Source organism: Trachymyrmex septentrionalis, unplaced genomic scaffold, assembly GCF_001594115.1.
Source record: "Trachymyrmex septentrionalis isolate Tsep2-gDNA-1 unplaced genomic scaffold, Tsep1.0 scaffold76, whole genome shotgun sequence".
Lineage (NCBI taxonomy): Eukaryota > Metazoa > Arthropoda > Insecta > Hymenoptera > Formicidae > Trachymyrmex > Trachymyrmex septentrionalis.
In genome coordinates, this window is record NW_017305947.1 from 1295468 (window position 1) to 1321239 (window position 25772).

The following is a 25772-nucleotide window of genomic DNA, read 5'->3' on the forward strand; positions in this document are numbered from 1 at the left end:
TTTTTTTGAATTTTGCCTATAGATTTTTAGCATTTACCCAAAATGAACTCGGTATCTCATAATAGGGGCCTTTCTTCTATTTCAATTCGAAAATAATTTTATTGGGTCATCTAATTATATCAAACGGTTAAACGTTGATGATAATACTACAAAACATTTTTAACATTCTAGCAATTAGTTTAAGTGTCCTACATAATTATTTTTAGATCTATATTTAGCTAAAGTTTTAAATATTTCTATAAAACTGTTTTTTTTCCTATATACATATATTTCGTACTTCTCTACTGACAAGTTTTTATAACGATTATCATCTATATAATAAGATATAGCTGCGTCTGCTGACAAAATAAATTGTTCTGACAATTTAGAGATTTGTCGGAATAAATTTCTTACTCTCGCGATAAAATGAGTATTCCGTGCAAAATATCTCTTGAATTCAATTAAAGTCTTGCAGTAATTATGCACTGCGGAAAAAGACACTCGAGAAAATGTTGCAAGTGAGATGGTTAAAATATACTTTTCTTTGCGCATTTTTTGTTAAACTATGTAAAGGACATGCACAACAGTAATATAGATGAAGCTATCAATCCGCTTTTGTCGTTTGCAAAATATTCGCGTACAAAATTGATAGACTAATATGAACTGAATGAGCAATCATTTCTTTTTTTATCACGTTTTCCCTCAGGCTTTTATAAAAGTGTTTCATTGCTTTATATGCAAATGTCGCACTGGCGCACTATTTAGGAACAGATATAAACAAGTAAAAATGAGTCGGTGAAGTTTGAAAATAGAATTTTATTAGCTACGTAGCAAAATACCTATTTATTTAAATATTTGGCGTCACACGATTACCAGGCTAAGATCGTTTATATTAATATACAATATGTAAAATGTGCCATATTGGATATGGGCAGTGTCCGTGGTGATACGATAAACATAGATAACTTCAATACGAGATTCATACGAGAGAATATAAATATATATTATTTTACATGCTAGAATAGAGTACGCTATAAAGGCACTTGCTTGAATAGTTATACATATAAAAAAGAAGAAAACACATATGGCGAAAGAGAGGAAGCGCGGAGGATAAAAGAGCGGATAACGAATGAGAAGGGTGGCTCTCGGAAAAAGAAACTATCCAGAGCGTCGGGAGCGTCCTGACAACGAGGGGCGAGGAGGCAGGAAATAATGAGGACAAGACGTGGCTGCGGAACACGTTTGAGGCAGAGGGAATCACAGGAGAGAAGGATACGTCCGTTCTCTTTATTTCTCAACATCGTCGACGCGGATCGGACGATGTCTTCTGAACTTCCGTTCTGTCGTACCATTCGCGAGACGTTACCGCTCTTTTCTTCCTTGTTATCAGAGAATGGAACCAGCACAATTCCGACGAGTTCAATTTTCCGTGCTACGGAAACGCGACAAACTGTATCCCGCGCGAATCGAACGAATTTTTATTATCTCAAATAAACACAGAGATCATTTCCGCGTGGAATCTCTAATGTCGAGACACTGTGCACTCGACGAAATTGTATCAGTTTCAATCACCGCTCGTTTATATTCGTAATGATAGTTTCGCTTCGGTTCTCATGTAAAAAAAAAAAAGGGAGAAAAAGAAGTGTATTGCATGTACGTCACGTGTGTATGTTGTTACAAATGTATATGTATGTGTGTACGTATGTGCATGTATGTGTTCTATGTGTAAACGGTGGCACGTACGTTTATGTATTCTTTATACAAACTTGGCAGCGACTTATTCGGGATCTAAGATTACCCGCCTTTAGGGTCTGTTTTTCGGGGCTCCTGAACTGCTGGCTGTCTTCTATGGTCACCATCCAGAAGCTGTACTGATTAGAATAGTAATGGCAGTGTCCTTTGGCGCCATTGCACTCGATGAACGGTGTGGCGCGGAAGTCTTCCAGGCAGGAACCAGGACTCGACAGGGACTGGCCGCCGCCCTGGGAACCTGCGCCGGTATGCTAAAAAGATGGCAAAGAAATTTTTTTTTTATAAATATTTAAGCATCCAATTTTTATGTTTCCAATTTTTACATTTTTACTAGAATTTTACAATTCCAGTTGAATGATTCAAAACCACAACTGAATTTGAATTTTCTTTATTCACACACATTGAAAAAATAATTTACTAAATCTTAATACATATTATATAATACAAATTAAACATTTATGGCAAATAAATATTTATTTAAAAAACTGATTATTAAATCAAATTAATTCTTGTATCAAATATAATAAATATATTTTTAGTAAATATTTAGTTAGTACTGTGCAAACAAAATACTTATTAATAAATTTCTTTTCAGTGTATTCGCGGATCCAATGTGCTTTAAATTATTGTATTTTTGTTTAAAGTTAATATAATTGAACGATTTTTTTCATTTTGAAGATGAAAATTCGAGGAATAAGATCGTTTAACTTAAAATTATGTAAGGTTGTGAAAAACACTTACAAACAATTTTTCAAAACGTAAAAAAATTTTTGAGTTTACAGTTAATGAAATGTTTGAATAAATGCCAATTAAGGTTAAACATTAGAAATTGTTAGTGAAAACTACCTTATTTATTAGCTACTCAAATATCGTCAAATCGTTGAGAAAGAAAGAACGTTTCGAATAAAATGGATCTCTTTTTCAGTGAGAGACAAATCTTTGCCTCCTGACAGCACATTGGGATGAAAGTTTGCCTTATTTCGAGCATGATTGATGTGAGCTTTCTAACTGAATATGAAGCAAATTCCGAATTTAGACGATTTAGGAGAAAAATAATTGTATAAAACTACTATAAAAGACAAAAATACTACTTTGTGTGAGATACAAATTTTTTGATAAAAGACATTTAAACATTAATGTACTTTTGATATAGATTCGATCATTCAATTTGTTTTGTTAATTTCTTTAAAAATAGTTCTGTTAAAAATTTTATTTTTAGTATATATGAAAGGTTTTTTAATTACATCACATTTTCATTTCTCAACCGTTAGTACAATATAATTTTAATGTTTGTTCAAATTAATACCGTGTGATCTAATTTATTTAATTTATGTTTAATTTAATTTATTTTATTTATTTATTTGATGTTAATTTTTTCTTTATTTCTATTTTTTTATTGCTACTTTCAAACTAATATAATAATTGATTTAAAGCAAAATGTAATCGATTTAAGATAGTAGCGATACATTGATTTTAGCTCTATAAAGCTAGTAGAACCAAATCAGTAGAATCAAATCGGACTTATCCGAATTTTTAGTATTCATTTAGTACTAAATTGTACTATTAATGATAATTTTGTACTGTGTGCTGTTTCGAAAAAAATCGTGACGGTGCGATGCTAGCTTAATATTAAGCTGACAGGACCAATTCAAAATAAAAGAAAAATAATATCAGAAATCAATAGACTTGATTTTGCTGATTTGGTTCTGCTAGCTTTATAGAACTGATAATTTTGTCAGTTAAAAAATATATCACTTATTTTTATTGAAAGACAATGTTAAATGGAAAATATGAAATTATATCTTACGCTATGCAACGGCAATAGGAAAAATTACTTACCATTACAAAACTATAACCGATCCAAAGACCGGTCCATCCCGCCGGACATTCTGGAATGCTTATCGTTTGACTGTGTACCGCTATCACATTGGCCGGAACTTCGCATACCACACATCTATCGCAGAAATCAGAAATTTGTTTCGTTAATGAAATCTATATGGTCTATATCAGACTTCAACGTCTAAATTCTCATAATACTAAAGAGTATATTAACCGAAAATTTTTATACGTCAAACAGACCAGTTTATTTGTAGAAAAATGACCATAGATAGAAATAGGAAATAAATAGAAATAGGAAATTGGACATAAAAATATTAATTTGTTTTTACATCGTTTTTTCGATAACCAGTATTATGTATATTGATTAGATTTTAGCTAATCTTGCACATTTTTAAATCAATATATTTGATAATGCGTCAGCATCATTTAAAACTCAAAGATATAAAAATCTATAATAGTATGATATAACTTTTTAATTATAATTTCAATTATATATTTAGACTTCAATTATATATTTAGACTATATAAAGACCTAATTGTTGAAAAATATTTAAAATCGAAAAAACAAAACTGAAAACATGCTTAATTATTAATGATAAAACAAATAGTAAAAATTAAACGCTTTTTTATATCATAAAATTCAGCTCACAATTTGCGTGGCTGAAAAAATATTCAGTTTCGTTGTATAGCTTTTATGACTATTTTCTAAGGAATGCAGAAACTTTATGTGCATTCGCGATAAAAATCTAGGCGACACACAGTATGCATAGTGAATAGCATAACCGTACCTGGAGATATATTCTTCTATCGCCGTCTCTTCGACGGGCATCATGGGAATTGGTCTATTGGTAGATAGCCAGTAAGAACGATCATTACGACTAGCGTAATGGCAGACGTTGTTGACGTCGCAGAACAGGAAGGGTATCGTTGAGAATTTTCTTACGCACGAGCCGGCATAACCTGTTTTATAATCATTCATGAGACGAGTTTGTTTAGGTTAAAAAATGGAATTTCATCGCTTTGAGATCAAAAAATTGCATTATCTCGTGCGATCGCAATATCTCCCACTGAGGGCAAGACTTAGAAAAAAAACAAGCATGGCCTGAATGCAGATATGTGTTAGCTTAATCGATGCTAATTAGACCATAATTGTGCGAAAATATGTGATGCGATGCATATAAATCCGTTGAATAATGAATTTAAGTGTCTATTAATGCTCAAACACGAGTCATAACAATTTAATCCAGATAATCAGGATTAATCGCGCAAATCTCCGACAAACTACGTTTATACAAAATAAGGTCAGAAAGTCGTAGTAAAGTTGAATCTAATCTGATAAAATTATAACAATAAAAATAAAAAAAGTGAGATTTCTCTAAATATTGTTGTTTTTTATTGTCCGTATTAAATAGACGACTAAGTAAATATAAGAAAATCTAAAATATTGTTGTGAAGTTGGCGCTTCATTTTACAATAATTACTTTATATTTATTTTTAGATCGAATAGAATATCATGTTGTTGATTATATTTTAAATAAAAAAAATGTTATTATGTCTCTTTCTATGCATATTTACAAAAAATATATCTAAAATACTAACAATACGAACAATAAAAAGTACATCTTAATTTTATCAATACTAATTATATAAATTAATTTTTATTATTGATGGATAAAGATTCCAATTTTTTATTAATATTATATAATGAAATTAAATAATGAAGTCTCTTGTTGTAATAAATTTTAAATATTTATTGAATTTAATATATTAATAGATATATAATTTGAGAAATAAGATTTACCTAAGTCTTGAGAGTGCGCTCTCTCATCGCCGTCAGTGTAGAGCAAGCTGTATCCCTCCCAGAGTCTTATGTGGCCTGGTTCGCAAATCGGCACGCTTTGACTTTGGCTGTGTTTGACCAGAAGGATACCGGTAAGATAATCAGGTGTCGTTTCGCAAGGTGCACCGGGCTCGCCAATGAGTCCTGGCGCACCGACGGGACCTTGAAGACCCGGTAAACCAGGTGCACCGACAGGTCCGGGTAATCCTGACAGTCCAGGAGGTCCCGGTGGACCGATAAAACCTTGCGCGCCCTTAATGCCATCTACGCCAGAGAAACCGGGCGGACCCGGAAGTCCTTTTTCTCCCTGAAGACCAGGCGGTCCGGTCGAACCTAAAAAATATTTACAGTTTCAGATGTATCGTATTAATATAATAAAAAATCCGAGTAATATTTTAGCATATGTTCTAGATAAATAAGTGATACAATAGAACATTTTATTTTTTGCGTTATACTTTTTATAACAAATCTTTGCGCACGTACATACACTGTTAAGTTTATAATATCAAATTAGACTCTCTTGTAATTATTTTTTATTTCTAGAGATTGCCACTCAATATTATTAATTTAAATTTTAATTAAAATATGGGAGTTGAACAATTTAATTCAACAACCCTAATAACGTAATTTGATTCAAATTTATTGCTTATTAGGTGCATACTTGTACTAATATGAACTTTGTTTATTTTAAAACTGAGCAAATATATATAAAATGTAGATATTTGTAAAAATTACTATAAACATACCAGGATATCCGCGGTCTCCTTTAGGTCCCATTGGCGGTTCGAGACAGTCTTCACCCTTTTCACCTTTCTGACCTTCGTAACCAACCGCACCGATTAGTCCAACTGCACCAGAATATCCTCTATCACCCTTTTGACCAACTGGTCCAGGTAGACCGTTTACACCATCCCAACCTCTTTCGCCTTTTTCTCCTTGAGGTCCATCCAATCCATTTGGTCCTAAAAATGAATCACTAAACGTCATATTGTCGTTCAAAAATTAATAATAATATGATTTTCTTCGTCGTTTTAATACGGACAAAAAATATATTAGCTTTAATGATAAAAGTATAATAAATATTAGATGGAATATTTATATAATTACTTGTTTATTATAATTACTTTATCTAAAAATTAAAGTTATTGTATATTTAATAAGAATGCTTTTATGTACAATATATTATTCAAAGGCGTACACATTTATCTGCATTATATTATTGAAATATTCACTCTATCTAATAATTATTTTTAATTTATATAGTAATAGTTTTTTAATTAATTAGAAATAAATGTAGTAATAGTTTTTTAATTAATTAAAAATAAATATAATAATTAGCACCTGGAAAACCGGATTCTCCTTTTTGTCCTGGGGCACCGAATAATCCAGGTAGTCCTTGATCACCCTTCTGACCTCTCTCACCAGATAATCCAGGTGCACCTTCGAGACCTGGATTGCCATCGCGTCCTGGAGCTCCAGTCAGACCTGGCGGCCCTTGATCACCTTTTTCACCTTGAGGTCCAACTGGCCCATAAGGACCAATGTCTCCTTTTGGTCCAGGCAAACCAGGCAATCCTGGTTCACCCTTCTCACCAGGTCGTCCTAGAAATCCGTCTCTACCATGCTTACCCAATAGACCAGGCAAACCTTTCTCGCCCTTTATCGTAACTCCAGGAACTCCAGGAATACCAGCAGGTCCTTGTTCACCTATGTGAGACATATAATGCTTTATAAATATGCATTAAATTAAAAAATATAATTATAGAAATATAGAATACAATTATTTTATTAATACTTAAAGTATAGGTAAAGAATTGCAGTTTGATTGAATATTTTTTGTAACATTCATTGTATACATTTATATTAATATGGTCATTATTATTTAAAGCAATAGTATATAATAAATAAAAAACGTACCTTTAGATCCGGGAGCACCATAAGGACCAGGAGATCCTTCAAGTCCAGGTACACCTCTGTCGCCCTTTTCACCATCATAACCAGAGATTCCTATTACACCTTGATTTCCTTTCTCTCCTTTTTCTCCAGAAAATCCAGGAATACCTGGCTCACCCTTTTCACCCTTAACCTGGATTGTAGGTCCTGGCGGACCACGATCTCCCTTTTCTCCTATTGCTCCTTGAATACCGGGCAATCCGACGAGTCCTAAAATTTAATTTTGTTTGATATGATTGAGTTTACGTATATGAATCTGTTTTTTATATATTAATAAATATTATAGTAATTATCTAGTGTGTGTTTATAATATAGTATTAAATAACTCAAGAGTGAATAAAATAATTAAGATACTTTAATGATTTCTTTGTTTTATAAATCTAACATATTAATAATTAATTGTAAAATAGTGATAGTGATTTTTACGAGAATACAATTTTATTTTTTTTTAATGTAATATTTTTATATTTTATAATACTAGTATTGCAATGGTGATTGATGGTATTTTACAAAATCTACGTTGTAATTACCTTGTAAACCGCGGTCTCCTTTAATACCATCGAGTCCAGGCCGGCCAGGAGGGCCCATCTCGCCATCAACTCCAAGGAAACCAGGTACTCCCTGTGGTCCGATTTCACCAATTTCTCCAGGAAGTCCATCTATACCGGGCGGACCAGGTTCTCCAGGTATACCTGGTGGACCCTAATAATAACAACAAAGGGAAATGCAATTATAATTACAAAATTCTCTATTTTTTAATACTTTTGATTATAGAGACTTACATAGTCGCCTTTTATTCCAGGGAATCCTCTTACACCAGTATCACCTTTTTGACCTTGGAATCCTGGTAATCCATCCCGTCCTGGTGCACCCGATTCACCCTTTAATCCAGGCAATCCGTCCCTGCCAATGCCTGGTTTTCCAGATTCACCCTTCGCTCCATCTATACCATCTCGTCCTGGAGGGCCTGAAGGACCTCGTATTCCAGGCATTCCTGGCTCACCTTTCTGTCCTTTCTCTGAGACTTGTCCTGGTTCTCCTTTCCTACCCTGTGTATGGTTACATATTATATAATATAATTATATCTATATGATTTATATATTTATAAATACGATATTTTATATATATATATAAAACAAATGTATAACAAATATTATGTATTGTAAAATTGAAAATATTTACCGGTAGACCCGGTGGACCAGTATCGCCCTTAATTCCGTCGTAACCGATGTTTCCTGGCGCACCAGGTACACCAGGTAGTCCTTGATCTCCTTTTAGTCCGGATATGCCAGGACGACCAGGTTTTCCTTCCATACCTGGTAATCCAGGGAATCCTGCTGAACCTTTGTCACCGTGTTCGCCTTTTAAACCTGGAAGACCATCAGCTCCAGGTCTACCTGCAGTACCAGGTAATCCTCGTCTGCCGGGATATCCTTTCGGTCCATCGATACCTGGTTCACCACGATCCCCTTTTGTTCCCGGGAATCCTGGGAGACCCCCTCTACCTGATTCTCCTGGTAACCCTGGTTCACCTTTAAATTAAACGATTACAATTAATAATATAGAATTATTCTCATTATACATAATTATTACATTATTAATTCTAGCAAATTATAAAACTTAAATTATTTTCTAAAATTTTTTTTTATAAAACGACATTATTACATAAATGTTCTTAGTTATTGCTGACATATGAAATCCTTTATCACGTTATACCTTTGATCCCATCCGCGCCTGGAATACCAGCAACACCTGGAGGACCAGGTGGACCAATCGGACCTGTGTCTCCTTTTGCACCAGGTGCTCCTGGCAAACCATTTATTCCCGGTGGGCCCATGTCTCCTTTCTCGCCAGCAAAGCCTGCTAATCCCTGATAACCGCGTTGACCTTCTTTTCCTGGTGGTCCAGGAAGACCTTTTTCTCCTTTTTCACCCGGAGGACCTGTTAGACCAGGACTACCTTTGACTGATATTCCAGGTTCTCCTTTTTCACCCTTCGGAGCTGGAGCACCTGGGAAACCTCTAGGTCCTTCTCGACCAAGTTCTCCTGGGAAACCCATAGGACCCATATTACCCTTATCACCACGCGGACCAGGTAAACCTCTTGGACCCACAGGTCCAGGAGCACCGATTGGGCCAGGTGTACCGGGTGGACCCTGATTTTTAAATTGCAACATTATGTTGTGACATTATATATTTCTTTACAAATAAAATAACTATTTATGTGTTTAGTTTATTATTTATCATTATTATTATTATTTAGTTTATTATTTATTGTTTTGACATAACTGTTATTAATTAAATTATTAATAAAACTCAGTAATTAATTTTATTTATAAAAAAATTTACATATATTTATCATACATAAATAGTTCTGATAAAAGGGAATATTTCTTCATAAGTTTTCTTTAGAAATATACTTACCGAGAAACCTTGCAATCCTTTATCACCAGATAATCCATCTCTGCCAGGTGGTCCAGGTTCTCCTTTGTCTCCAGTTAAACCTCGATCACCTTTGAAGCCTTTCATTAGGTCGAGTGGTGGACATTGACCTAGTTAAAGATATAAAAATAATGTTGATTGTATATTTATAAACATATATAACATATTTTTACATTTTCAAGATAAATAATAAATAAAATTTTTTTAAAGAATTGACAAAGTCTTACCAGGTTCACCCTTAAGTCCGTACAAACCAGGTTCTCCTTTCTGTCCTGAAAATCCTGGTCGACCTGGTTCTCCAGATTCACCTTTTACACTTAATCCTTTCTCTCCCTTACGTCCAGGCGTTCCCGGTCTTCCTGGAACACCATCTTGTCCAGGGAATCCACGATCTCCCTAAAAGCGACGAGTTTGTAATCTGACATATAAAAAAGATTTGCCAGAAAAATATTGATTGTTTTCTTAAAATTAATAAGAATAATTGAGAAATTAATCTTACTGGCGTTCCTTTAAGCCCTGGGAAACCTTCAAATCCAGGTCTACCCTTTTCTCCCAGAGGTCCTTCTGGTCCCGGCGGGCCTTGTCGACCAGGCTCTCCACGCGCTCCTTTATCACCTTTTTCTAATTTAAGCATATTCCATGTCACAGTTGCTGGGGTTCCGGGCTCTCCTTGAGGTCCTGGAGCACCGGGTATACCATCTTTTCCCTTATTGAAAAATTGGTACATTTTTTTTTATTTTGCAATTTACAATTACAGTGCGTAGATATATGTCTCTATAGTATCCATTTTTTAAATATTTTCTAAATATTTCAAAATATATATTAAATAAAAATATATAAAAATTTAAAATTATTTTTCAGGTATAAATAAAAAATATTCTATCTTTTCAAACAATTAATATATAAAAAGCCACAGAAGCTACTTTTATTTTTTTATTTTTACAGATTTGCTTAAAAAACCTTTAAATATTACCTTTAGATATAACCTATATAATTGACAATAGATTTCAGAAAAGAATTCTGTTTATAATTTCTATGTGTCGTGCATTTTATTAGATATTTATATTATGTATGTGTTTGTGTTTGTGTTTGTGCATGCGCGCGCGCGTGTGTGTGTGTAAATTTATCTGAAAATGAAATATTGTTAACAAAAGAGATCGTAAACTATATGATTTTTTTGTTAGATGCTAAGTTCTTTTTATTACTTTATTAATCATATTAGTATTTTTTATAAGATATTTTGTTCTCTGAGACATTGTATGAGTATCGTTAACGTAACGATAAAAAAACTTCATCGGAAAATCAATGTTATCAGGTATATTTTCTTCAAGCTATTATCGCATATCAGCAATAATCGGTGATAACGGGAACCTCATACCGATTATCATCAGTTATCACCGATGTTATTTTTTATACATATAAAAAATAATTTTACATATATCTTTGATATTCTTATTCTCATTATAGTTTCATTTCATAAGAATTACTTGTTTCTTTCTAATCAGTAAATTGAGATGAATCTCTTTGATATGTTGGATGGTTGGCACCATGATTGATGCACAAGATAGAATTATGATGTTCAATTCTGTTGAGAATGACTTCAAGTAAGTCGAAACACATACGAACATTATACGGACATTATACACTTTTATATTTAAAATAGGCTTTTAAACATATCCATTGTTATATTTGCGCACGAAGTACCACACTGACTCCTACTTTCTCTTACATTCTTGTCTTTAATTTGTTCAATATTAAGGAGTCTTTTAACAATAATTATTGTTCTATTTAATAATTATTGTTCTATTTAATAATTATTTTTTATTAAAATACAATACATTACAATTGCAATTGTAAAATTCTTAATTTTAATGCGTATGTTATTGTAAGAATACAAAAAATGAAACGCATATAAAAATTATATCGACATACTCGAAATATTGTCTGACAAGATAAATATATAAAAAATGGAAAAACAAATTAATAAAAACGATATTAACATACCGGTAGTCCTGGAGGTCCGATTGTGCCTGGCAAACCATCCACTCCAGCTTCTCCAGGGAAACCGCGTTCTCCAGGTGGCCCTCGAGGACCAGTAAGTCCAGGCGTACCATCAAAACCACGATCTCCTTTAGCGCCCCGTAATCCCGGTATACAATCTATACAACGACCGCCGATATCTCCTTTCTCTCCAGGCCCTCCAGAAAGACCTGGTACACCGTCTCTTCCTGGTGCTCCAGCTTCTCCTGGTTCACCGGGTGCACCCGGTGCTCCTGGAATACCGTCTAGAGAATCTCCTGGTCGACCACGCACCCCCGCGTAACCCCGTTCGCCTTTTTGGCCCTTCTCTCCATCTAAGCCAGGCGTTCCATCCATTCCTTTTGGTCCCTACGCCAGGCATAATAACTTAATTATTTTTTTTAATAATCAATATAATAGTTGAAAGATCTGATCATATACTTTACCATTATAGAGAATCCTTTGTCTCCTGGCGGTCCTCGAGGTCCCACTGCTCCGGGTGGTCCATCAAATCCACGTGGTCCTGGACCTCCGGGGAATCCGGTCAAGCCAGGTTCACCCTTTGCACCCTTTTCTCCTGGCAAACCTTCTGGACCTGGAATTCCATTTGAGCCGGGACCTCCTTGTAAACCTATGGGTCCTCTCGGTCCTGGATCTCCTGGAAAACCGTCTGCTCCTCGTGGTCCAGTAGGTCCTGGAAAACCACGTGGTCCTTTCGGACCTGGTGGTCCAGGTCTTCCTTTACCACCCTACGATGCGATATTCAATAAAATTTTAATTTTAAAATGACATTTCTTTAGATTTGATTTACATATTTACTTTACATATTACGTAAACGTCAAAGAATAATGTATAAAAAAAAGAGTTATTTTTAATTATACATATTAATTTTATGAAAAAAAAATTTACTCCTGGTGGTCCGGGAGGTCCTCGTAAACCTGAAACACCCATCATTCCATCTCGACCGGGTTCTCCTTTTTTGCCGGGTCGTCCAGAAAGTCCCTCCAATCCGTCAATACCTCGATCACCTTTTCGTCCAGGAGGTCCAGGAGGTCCAGAGAAACCATCTCTACCCTAAAGTAAAAAAAAGATCAATTATTTTTGTAAAATTTAATAACTTAATAATACTAATTTGTTTTATTAAAATTATAAAAGATTATATGTATATTTTATGTATATTCTATATATATATATATATATCTGATACTCGTGTTTATGTATGTGGTTAACATTCTTTTTATAATTAATGTACTTACACGAATTCCTGGAGCTCCTGGAAGACCCTTTTCTCCTTTTTGTCCTTCTGGTCCCATTTCACCCTATTAATATATTATAAATATTATTTTAGTTAGTATATAATTTTACATACAATAATATAATGCAGAAACACCGCGATAATATTTTTCTACGTACTTTATCTCCTTTATAACCTGGTTCTCCAGGTGGACCTGTGACTTCCGAGACTCCCTCGAATGGCATAATGGGGGCAGTTGAACCCGGAGGTCCTGGTTCACCCTTTTGACCTTTATCTCCCTTTAATCCTTCAAACCCAAGACCCATGTTTCCTTTTTCTCCTTTAGGACCTAGTATGCCAGGGGCACCCTGAATTTACATATATCAAATATATTACATATAATATAATAATGTATAGAAATACTTTGGAGAGGCAGCTACACTTCAACGGATAATATTTGAGCGATATTTACGTAGGGGCCTCGTTCACCCTTCGGACCAGATAGACCGCGTTCTCCTTGATAACCAGGAGGACCGGGAGGCCCTCTTACACCGTCCATACCAGGTTCACCTTTTTGACCCACTGGAAAAGCACCAGCGTACGCTGGTTGACCCTTTTCTCCTTTAGATCCAGGTAGACCTCGAAGACCACGAGGTCCTGGTTCTCCAGGTACACCATCACGACCACGTTCACCCTAAAAACATAGTATATAAATTATGATGTATAATAATAACTATGATTATAATAATAACTTATAATCATTTTTAATAAAATTGTTAGAAGATAATTATTAATATGATAATCTTATGTATGAATTATTTGTAATATCTCTTCAATTTTATAACTTTCGTATTTTTATATTTAAAACATGTATCTGATAATAATAAGTACAAATTAAGCAAATTAAGAAATGTAATTACGTTAAAATTTTCATGACTTGTACAAAATATACACAATACTTACATCCGTTCCGTTACAACCATCACGACCGGGAACGCCAGGAGAGCCTGGAGGTCCTTGTACACCAGGTACACCGTTTATACCGGGAAAACCAGGCATACCCATTTTTCCCTTTAATAATATAAAATTATATTTTTAGAGAGAAAAAATTGTAATACAACATAATATTATAATTTTATTAAAAATACGTACTCTGTCACCTTTTGCACCGTGTGGACCTTGTGGACCAGGATCTCCCTTCTCACCTTTGGATCCTAGAAGGCCTTCTGCTCCTGGAAATCCGCGTTGTCCCTTAGGTCCTTGCGGTCCGATTATTCCTGGTGGTCCCTTAAGTGAGTATATTACAATAAATTAAGCGTTTAAAACTCTAGAAAATCACGTGTAATGCTATTAGTTGTTGGCACAAAAGGACATAGATATTTTTAATCTATCGTAAGAATAAAAGAATGTTCATAACGAATAAAAATATCCTTATGAAGCATATACAAAGATTGTTTGCGAACTGTAATAAAATGAAATGCAAGATTATCCATTTTCGCAAAGTTCACGTTTGAATATTATAATTATCGCTTTAATATTTTATTATCAATTTTTGAACCAACCCGTGATCCCTTCTCGGCAAAACATTTGGGCGCGCAGCATCCTGATCCGGTGCAGTTTCGCGATGCTCCGGGCATGGGTACCACCTGGTAATTGCTCGGATAATTCTCGTCATCTCCAGCGGCACCGTAACCCCCATAACCGCGGCCACGACCACCGTAAGCGTCATCGCTTCCACGACTGCCGCCGTAAACTTGTCCACTTCCGCGACTCCCATCATAAGCACTTCCGCTTCCACGACCATAGGAATCCGCACCTCTCGCACCATAAGTTCCTCCATAACTACTACTATAAGTATCACCAGAACTTCCTTGACCGTAATTATAAGAACCTCCTCCTCGCTCACTTTCACCGGCACCTATAAAATAAAATCACGATCGAATTAAAATTATCCGAGCGATTTATTGAAAGATTTATTGAAATGATAAATTAAATATCTACGTACATATTTCTACTGAAAGTATTTTTTTTTATAAATTTATATAGTGTGCATTATTTTTTAAATGTTAAAAATTATAGAAAGAAAAAACATTTTTATCAAAAAATTAATTTAATTTCATAATATTTTGAACTACAAATGTTTCCTATATACATTTTTTCTGTAATATTATAAATATTTAAAATATTTTTCTTATACCGATCTCAAATGAAACGCTTATTTTCCATAATTTGCAAGAACAAAATTGATTACCACTGTATGTATCGTAATCGCCGTGACTATCGAAGTAATCGCCTGGTCGATTTTCATCAATTCCCGATCCTAGAGTGCCGCCACTGTCAGGATATCTGTCATAGCCCGGCGATGCTCTATCGTAAGGAAATCGGCCCGAGGAAGATTGACCATGAGGATCGCTTCTGTTTCTGTTCCAAAAGAATGGGGGATAGGCCCTTTCGTCAGGATTGTAATTACCAGACGTGAAACTGCCGTTCCGCCTTTCCGCATCCTCGTATCCTAGACATGCCAATTAACGAACGTAATGTCGGAATTTCTGATAGTTGTTTCCGACATTTATCCCTATTACGAATACTACCAAATTTTAGGGAACGAAAAAATGATTCGTTGCACGCGACGCAAATTGATAGTCCGCTCGAAGATGAATTGTCTGCACGAAACGGTATCGAAGCATATTAAGTATATTCCGTTTTTTAACTCTACAAACTTATGTCCTTTTACATAAAATTAATTAGCTTAACAAATATGTTCTTCATAAAAAATCTTTTATAACTAATTGAATAAAAAATATAATTATGAAGATGCAACATCCCTATCGTAAAATCTACAATACAATCCAGTTTTTATATTGTCGGATGACATAAGGATGCTGGATGGGAAAGAAGGACGTAATTATTGTACTTCCTCCTATTTCTCACATAAATCATAGCAGCGAAAAGCATGAGGCGGCATGTTGTCCAAGTACCTTCGTTGTCCGTAATAAACCCTTTGCCTAAATATTTGAAATCTGGCGAACTGCCGTAGTCATCATCGCTACCGTTTGTAGGCCTTCCGATATCACCTCGTTCCAGCGGCACGACCGGCGGTGGATTCGGCCATGATGTGTGATTTAATTGCTAAAACAAATATTCGAGAATGAAAAGCTCCATAAATGGAATCGGAAAAGTACTGGAGCATCAGTGCGATCAATAAAATGCGATATCACGTTTGTGTAAAAGGTACAGGTACATGATGAAAACGAGTTACAAATCGTCTGTCAAACTTATAACATTAGAAAATACGAATTTTATTGTAATAAATTTATTTTCTGTAAGTTTTTAAAAGATTTATTTTCTTAAAAAAAAAAATAGAAAAGTAAGTGAATATAACACTTTCCGTTGAAAATTGTTGGAAAGATAAATTGAATTTGTTAATTCATACATTATTCAAGATATTATAATTATTACAGAGTGTCTCAAACTTTGCATTCAGAATCAATTTGAAGTTAAAGAATCTTATTACGCGAGAAAAGTAAATATAGGTTTTAATTTATTTCTATATAACAAAAAACTGTACATACTTATTTATATATTTCTTGATATGTATGTTAATATAACAATATAAATTTAAATTAAGCGCACCTAATATCGCTCATAAAATTAATTACTGTATGTATCTTGATCATAATTTTAAGAGGATTTTACAGCGGAATTATTCTCAGAAACTCATGTGAATAATGATTAACGTTAAAGATAGCCTCGTGTGCACTTATTAAAATTATTCTTCGTAGATTTATAGACATGCGTTCTATGACACAAACGACGTGGCCATAAATTTTTAACGAGCTCGCGTTTAATGATTTCGTGTGGCTAAGATTTACGTTTTATCCACCGAGTGCATTGTTCTTAAAGCCTCATGGCGAGTACGATGATACAAAAAGAGCTACTTTATCGACCGTTTGTACGAGTCTGAAGAGAAGATAAAACCGCCATGGCGTTAGTGGTTACTTCTAATGTTCACTGTTCCTTTCTTCCTTCATTTTTTACTCTTACCGACCATTTCAAGCAGGATTAATTATGTTATCAGATCGGAACATTGCGCATTATTAAAAACCTTGTTTTACAGCTAGAAAAAACGCAACATTAATGCGCTTAGTTTAGATAAAAACGAATAATTTAAAAAAATAATAAAATTCCAGTCGAAACCTTAATTAATTAGATTTTCAAAAATGATAAGTATGAGTTATGGCCTTTTAATTTACTTAAATTTAAAGACTGCATTTGCACAAAATTATATAAAAGAGCTAATAGATTATATCATGTTGTTTCTAATTATGCATATATTATTTCATCAATATTGTTAAAGTATTATAATTTAATAATACTATAAATAATTATAATTATATATTATTTCATCTCATGTATTATTCAATTAATATTGAAAAAAGTTTGAAATTATATATATAGTGTAATATATATATATATATTGACCAAAATAATAAAATCGAATCTACTTAATAACTTGATAAAAATGTAATATATTTATTAGTTCCTTTGTATAATTATCTTTAGTTTTGTATAATAATAACGACATTTAAATATTACAAGAAGTAAATCAAATTAAAATGAAATTGTGCGAAATTATTTAGTGAAGAACTGAAATTATGGCCTTCACAGTTAATGAAAAGAAAAAGACAAGTGTGGGTTTTCGCCTGCAAAAAAAAACGTTCTGCAGCTACGCAGTGAGCGTGTACAGATTTTGCGGTAAATGCGTCATCATTTTCTCAGAAAGTCATTGTCTTGCCCTCGTTTTCACGTTTTTGTCCTTTTTTTTCGTATATTCTCGAGGATGGCACGCGCTGACAGGAAGCACGGGGAGATAGCCGGTTATCGTTCCGAGATGACGTACCGCCCTCGGAGTGGCTGCGCGTCTGTGCCGCACATGCACCACGTACGGCGATAGAGAGACAACGAAGATAGTGCCCTTTTAAAATTTCATTCATCTACGTGCAACCATGAGATTCGAAACAACGACCAGCAGTCGCGTAGATGTAAGAAATCACTAAAGCCCAAATCGAATGACTGATTGCAAGCGCGAGAGTTGAAAATTTTTATACAATTTTTATACAAAGAACTCCAAATCTCATGTGGTAAAGATTGCAATTTACAATCACACATTTGTGAACTTTTTAATTCCAGACTTGAGATTTATTCTAGGTTACAATTTAAAGATGTCGTGTACGAAATAGATTTTGTAATCAAAAATATCAGAAAAGGAAACCTTAAGATTATATGTAAACCAATAACTGCGTTCAGCAGAGAAAGCAACTTTGTAATTGCTTTAAAATTTTTTAATATAATTGGTGTTGCCTTCAGTTTCTGCATTTAAATGTATAAATAAATCATATCAAAAAATCTTACAGTTATAAACCAGCTTTCTTTGCTGAACGCAGGCATTATCCTCGAATCTTATTATTTTATCCTTAAATTGCTTATTCGAGAATAACCAACAGTCAAATAGAATACTTAAGACAAATCTGTAATTTAATAAATAGTTAAAAATAAAAACTAATCGATTCCATCTCATAAAAGGAATCGTATTTAAACATTCTCTTATTGCAAAGTGTCGCAAATTAGGATTCCTCTCAAATTATCTTGCATCGTAGATTAATTATTCACTGAGCATTAATCCTGGATCTAATTTCGATCTAATTTCGATTCAAGTGGATTTAATCCATCATGAAGTCCGGTGATACAGAGGTATATATATCGCACAAACAGTTCGCGTCAAAGCAGCATGAAATTCGATTCTATCTCCTTCTCTCTTTCTTTCCACCTCTCCTCCTCTTTTCTTTATTATTTTTATTATTATCATTCTTATTTATTGTATTATATTATTTTCATTCTTTTTTTTCTTTTTTTTGTATTTATTGCTTTGTCCTATCTTTTTCTTTGTCCTATCTGTATGTTCTTATTATTATTATCATTTTTATTTATTGTATTATTTTCAATCTTATTTTTCTCTTTTTGTACTCATTGCTATTTTTTCTTTGTTCTGAACATTAATAAATGCTTTATCTGTATATCCTCCTCCCTCCCCTCCCTCCCTCCCTTTTCTCTTTCTCTCTTTTTCTCTATCAATCAAATCTGACTTATTGCACGCTCATTGCATACGTCATTACTTGTACAAATCGCGCAAAAAGGGAAGGAGAAATCAAAGCTGTGCGCGAAATTACTCGTGTCGGCCGGTAAACTTAACTAGAGGAAGGAAAGCGATGAGAGGGTGGAGGTTTCGTCTCAATGATAAATCCATTCGTTTAACAATGAATCGACCGCCCTATAGATAGAGCATCACGCAGCGAATCTGCAAACCGTGAAATTATCTTGTCCAATGTTACACGATTCATGGTTTATGCAGATGATAACTGACAGGTCGAGCTGATGATGACGGATTAGGAAGTTGCTTAGCACTTTCAATTTCGGATATGAATCGCGCGCAACGAGCCGCTCTCTTATATTATAACGACGTGTTTCTATGAAAAGTATCGAAGCAAATGATGATTGGAACATATTTCACAATTGTGAAGTGTTTACAAGAAAGAGATGAAGTATGGCGACCAAATGCGATTTGTTTATCAAATTTTATGTATAAAATAAGTTATACATTTAGGTAATTATCTTTAAATTGTAAATAAATTATTAAAAATGTTAAAGAAATTATAGAAAGGTAACAAGACATTTTACGGAAAGAATTGTGAAAAAACGACGTTTTTGTTATAATAAAAAAATTGTCTTTAAATTCATTGATACCTAATAGGTCATTTTGTATATTAAAAAAAAGTTAATATCTTCATTATCGAAAGGATTCTCTCTTTTACGTACAGAATTTTAAAAGTGCAACCTCATATTTTCGCGTTAAGCGAAGAACTTTATTCGCTACGAAAAAACGGGGTCCAGGTTGAAAATCATGCACATTAACTTTGCAACGCATGACGCAACACCGTGACCAGGTCGGGTTAACGTCCTTCGAGCAAAATCAAGGCTCCGATACTGATCGATCGATTTGCAGCCATTACACCGACGACTGACGATGGATAAGCGGCAGTTGAGAGACCGTTGACTGAAGAAGCAAACGACCCTACGAAACCGACTGCTGATTGAAATTCGTTCGTGCGAGGAACGATCCACGACGGTCAGCAGCAATTTCGTTTAACGAAATCGCTTAACCCAATTCTCTTATTTTAGATACGAGATATCTTTTCGTGACGGTTCAAGAATTGTCCCTTTTATCGCCTATCTCGGCCGCCTTCGTGAATCCGCGATTACGCAACGCGAAGTATATTGTGACCGACCGCGATGGCTGCGTGTCCCCCCCCCTTTTCCTCCCCTCACCGACGACCTTCTTCTTCATCTTCCCTTCTTCTCGTCTCTCGGTCCTCTACTTCTTTTTCTGCACCGCGTCTCGGCCCGCCCGCGTCTCTTTTTCATCTTTTGCCGTCACATTCGAGTCCGGCGTGCTTAACGACCGCGGCCAACGCTGACGTTAACTCTACGTGGGACGGGGTATACGCTAATTCGTTACTCGAGATTTTTTCTGATCCCGAGGCGGCACCGACGCGTATTCATGAGCATAAATGCAGCGTCGGATGACGGGATTCCGATGCGTCCGCCGATTTTAATCTGCCTCGTTAAAGCAAGCGGGGAATTTATCGGGGGATAATAGAGGGACGTATAGAGGGACACGAAGAAATTTGCAATTCAATTAATTAATAAGTCAAAATCGCCGATACAGAATTCGTTGACTGTAGATAATAAAATGAAAATAAATGTAGATTGTCGTTTTTATGTAATAAAAAATTACAAACTTTCTCTTAATCTTTATTGAATCTTTAATGACTCTTTTGAAAAATCTTCTCCGAAAATCGCATTAATATCGATTAATAAAGTGATATAATTTCAATTAAATTTTTTATACAAAAAATTTTTAAAAACTTAAATATAGTTCGTTAAATATAGTTTGTCATTTTTAATATCATCATTAACGTTTAATTTAATGACAATTACATCGCGAATTATCTATAGATATTTTTCATTCTCATCATTTAACTTATCAAAGTAGTGCGAGTAGTGGGGTATCAGAAAGAAAGAAATTTCGTTGAGAATACGTGCTGTTCTTCGAATTCCAAATCTCAGATGTCAACTGTGCTCCGATGTCACAAACAATCGCTAATTCCTGCGTGGCACAGCTTACGCCTACGCGACGAAGTACTGCCGATTAGCGAGATTCATGTTTTGTACAACGGGATATTTCTCTCCATGTGCGTTTTATTACGCGAGAAATTTTCGAGCGAAAGCGAAATCGCGCAAGGAATGAGGAAAACAGGTGCAAACGGGGGGGCGGGGGGGAGACGGTGGTGTTTTAACCCAGTGCGCCCCCACGGTTCCTCCGACGAGTCTGCGAGACTCGAGGAAATCAAGTCCCGAGCGCGCTCAATTGCCGACTATTTCCAGTAGTGACTAATAAGCTGGCTCGCGTGTACGGTGCGTGTACACGTGCGCGTACGTGGCGGTGGTAATAAAATTACAGCGAGCACAGTTACGGCGCCGTAGGCGGACTGGTCAGTAAGAGACGACTGCCCTATTTCGGATCTAACACCTTCCCGTTCCTGTGCCGCCCGAGGAAGTATTTAAAAAAATCACTGGTGGGCTTATAACGAGAATGCAGAAGATCGGACCGGAGCTACGAAGGTATAGTGAATCGTCCGGCGATTTTATTACTTACCCATCTTTGAAACGATCCGCATGTCTTGATTATCTAGGTTTATGAGAGAATCATCTCGAAAGACTAGGATGTCTGTTAGATGCCATTTCTGTGAATGCCCTGGTTCATAAGTCGAAATCAAATCGATATCGTTTGATTTTTCGGATCGTTTCATTTGATATCGACTACGTTTTCTATTGATCTTCGAAGAAGATCGACATTTTATCAACGTTGTATCGAGAAGATCAACGTTTTATCAACGCTGCATTAATAAAATGTCGTTTTCTTTCGAAGATCAATAGAAAATCTAATAGATATCAAATCAAACGATCCTAAAAATCAATCGACTTCAAATCTTGTGAACCCGGGATGCTTAAATAGCTTTTTGTATATTTGGTAGGAGACTGTTGAAATAAGCAATAATTCGTTTACTTTTTTCACAATCTTTACAGATCGTGTATATTGGTATAACTTGTTAGAGAGAGAGAGAGAAAGAGAGAGAGAGAGAGAGAGAGAAAGAATTTATAGTTTAGTATAAATTATAGTTTAGTATAAACATCACGTGTTAGAGTATGCAGAAGAATCCTGCTGACGTCATTTCACAAACGGAACCCTAATGCTTCCTACTATGTTATTCAGCTGCCGAGCATTCCAAGGAATTAGGCCGAAGAAAGGTTGCGAAAGGGCGGCGCGAATAGATATGACAGAAGGAGAATCTGATAGTTGGGCATTACCATTTCCAGCGAAAGTGACATACGTTAATTGTGAGACTTGATAGAATGAATGAATAGAATTCGATTTTCATAATAATTTTGAATATTTATTTTTAATGATTTTTAAAAATTGGAAAATTATCAAGTTTTAGAAAATTTTAGCGTTTTTCTAAAAATCATCGTCGATTCTAAATGTCCGACAAACACTTTTATCCTGAATGGTCGCTGAAGAATCAATTCTAAATAAATAAATATGTATGGTACTGCTCAAAGCTTGAGTCTCTTATTTGATCAACATTAAAGCCGGCCAAGTTGATTTTAATAATATTTTTAATAGGATATGAGTAACATTCTTGGAACACGTATACATCAATGATAAAAAATTCAATATTAAAAAAAAATTGTTATACTTCTTGTAATAATAATAAAAAAGTCAGATATTAGATTGCATAATCGAATAATAAATAAACAAATCTGATTACTATCTATTGTCTTCTTAAATTTCGCATATTTACAAGCGCGATACAGGGATTGATTAGCGTAGCTCGAATTAGCGAAATTCTCATCACTTTTATTACGTTCTCTACAATCACCGCTATATTTGTCACACGTCTTGGTAATTTTCCATAAAACGACTCTTATCACCGAGTAGTAGTATGTAACGCGCTTAAAATACAGACTCCGCCACTTAGATGAACCTCCCCTCCCTACCCCTTCCTTTTATGACATTTCCTATACGAGCGAAGTGCAATGCGTAGCGTAAAGTACCATTTTTGTGCTTAAAACTTGCACGTGTAAGAGAACCCGAAATTATCAAAAGAAACAGCACTCCGACGAGATGCAAAATACTATATCCTCAACCAGAATCCAACGATACGAAGACTCTCCGAAGAATTAAAGTTCGATCATCGTCATTTCTTATCCTTCGTTACATCATATATCGGGCGATATCATCTCTAATCTTAACATATCGGCGGTGAACTGTGAATTGAAACGTGAGAAGTTGAGATTATTTTAAAAAAACATCTCTCTATCGAGGAAAAATGAGACTGTGCGTGGGTGCACACGTGCTGCGATTGTGATAAATAAAATATCTCTTCATAGGAGTTCGGTGTTCTCAGATCTCACGCGCTTCCGAGATTTATGACAGCAAGGTACGATCCCGTCGACTTGAAACGCGACCCTTTTCAAGTTTTCAGAATTAGCTACTCTCAGCGAATAACGAAATCGCAACGCGACTCGGATGCACGTGCTGAGAATGCACTGGGATGCACTAGTTATGCGTCGGAAGCGCGTGCATACTCGAGAGTGCACACACGCGTGCTATCGCACTGATGAATGGACCAACTAAATAATGAGCGAGCAGGTCGAACCGGTCGCACAAGCGCAATATACCGCAAGATCGCATTACGTATCAACAACGTGAACACAACATATTATATTCGCAGATCTTGACTTGATTTTTCCCGAATGGCGCGCAATTATTTCTCGCGATCTGTTGAAAGGCTGTCGATCGAAATTATAATATCGATGCTCATCTACTTTTGTCCGATCCGATCGTGAATGATAATTTTCGATAATATAACTAAAATCACACTGTATCGCAAAGAATCAAGCAAGTACGACACATTGGAAATATAAAAATAGCGTGACTAGATTTTATTAGTCTACTTAGGATAAGACCACATATTTCTTTTTTTCGAAGGAAAAATAGATTTACAAAATATAAGAAAAATTCTGATATAATACATGTTATTACGACATTTGATACTTCCACAGACACGCGTTAAAAAGAAAATCAAGAGCTTTTACATACCCCACTAACAATCCCGGCCAGGCAGACTGCGAATGCGACGAATCTGAAAGCAGAATTGCGCCGGGATATTATTCCGATAAATATTGCAGATATCGTTGAATTACACAAAGGAACTAAATGGAAGAGTGAAAAAGCCGTAGGAAAAAAGATAGGAAAGCGGCATAAATCTTTATTTGAACAAAAATTTTGCGTTACACTCGATTCTTTTGGAAGTAAATTCCAACAACTTTAAAATTTACATTTTTGCGATATTACTTGAAAAAAAAAAAAAGATAAATATTCTGCGCATCACTTAAGTGGACCTGATATTAAACTCGTCCGAAAGAGTCAAAATGCGAAGCGAACGATTTCGTAAGGGACCGCTCGTGGAGATCCAACGTCACTGGGACAGGAAGTGGAGTAAATATTCGTCACCGAGGTAAAGGAACTTGATACAGGGAAGGAAAAAGAAAAAAAAACTCGCGCGAGCGAGATGAAAAACGCGGAAGACAGGACCGCGGCTGCGTCGAAGCTACTCCGGGAGGACGATCTCCTGCGCGCACGCGAGTTCGCTTCTCGCGATCGTCCTTGGGGGGATTCTCTCACCTTTCCGCGGCAGCCCGCGCGCAACGGGGGTGAAACTATCCCCTCCGTAGGACAGAGCGAGATCGGCGCGATCAGGCCGTCCGGCGACGAGCCAAAAACAAAAATGAATCGGAAAGGAAACACCCGGCGGACGGAGAAAGAGACGAAGAAGAGGAAGAAGAGGTAATGAGAGGACGAAGAGGAAGTAGCGGTTGTAGAAATCTGATCGAAGGAAGGAATCGGTGTAACGCGAGACGAAGGAATCGAGGGAAAAAATGAGATCAACGTGAGACTCACCGCAATCCCAACCGGGTCATGTCGACCTCCCTATTCCTCGATGGGTCTAGGGAGCCGAGGAAGCACAGGCTAAAGCACCGAGCACCGCACAGACAGGCAGTCACAAAATATCGCGCAGAACCGGGCACCGAGCAGACCGATGGTGTGTGCGGACCGTCCCATCCAGGGAGGTCTCTGAATGGAGGACTCCGGGTGGAGGGAAGGAAGGAAGGTGGAGGCGGCGGTCGCGCCGAGCCACGCCAGCTAGAATTCCTCCGCCGAAAGGACCGGGCCGAGAAGAGAGTGCCTTCTCTCGGCCTTCCGCGACGGGCGACGTTCCGCGCGTTCAGGCCTCTCGCTTCGGTTCGCTCGTTTTCCCCGATGTCGACGGGGGATCGCCCCTCTTTCCCTGTCTTCTTCTCTTGCTCCTGTGAGAAGAGGGCGATCGTGGTCGTCTCCTGCCCGGCTGCCTCCGGTTGAACTCCGGGTCCGCAAGACGGGAAGAAGAAGAAGAAGCAGAAGAAGAAGAGGAAGAAGAGGAAGGGGAGGAAGGAACGAACGGAGGAGTACCGTCTCTCCGGGGTTGGTAGGGGA

At 35.9% G+C, this 25772-nt stretch overlaps 1 protein-coding gene across 1 annotated transcript; it reads right to left on the reverse strand.

The window, feature by feature from the left end:
• Positions 1-777: 777 nt before the first annotated feature.
• Positions 778-25351, reverse strand: LOC108754118 (collagen alpha-1(IV) chain). Its single transcript, XM_018496194.1, has 27 exons — positions 25200-25351; positions 24339-24381; positions 16036-16186; positions 15309-15569; positions 14620-14975; positions 14210-14344; positions 14021-14128; positions 13530-13751; positions 13237-13425; positions 13080-13142; positions 12733-12897; positions 12270-12572; positions 11809-12192; positions 10304-10510; positions 10032-10200; positions 9787-9914; positions 9080-9518; positions 8546-8895; positions 8146-8412; positions 7894-8065; positions 7328-7573; positions 6752-7117; positions 6157-6372; positions 5372-5743; positions 4359-4530; positions 3571-3685; positions 778-1982 (listed from the first exon to the last, which is right to left on the reverse strand). The coding sequence occupies exons 1-27, from the start codon at positions 25217-25219 to the stop codon at positions 1725-1727; spliced, it is 5877 nt and encodes a 1958-aa protein (XP_018351696.1). The 5' UTR covers positions 25220-25351; the 3' UTR covers positions 778-1724.
• Positions 25352-25772: the final 421 nt, after the last annotated feature.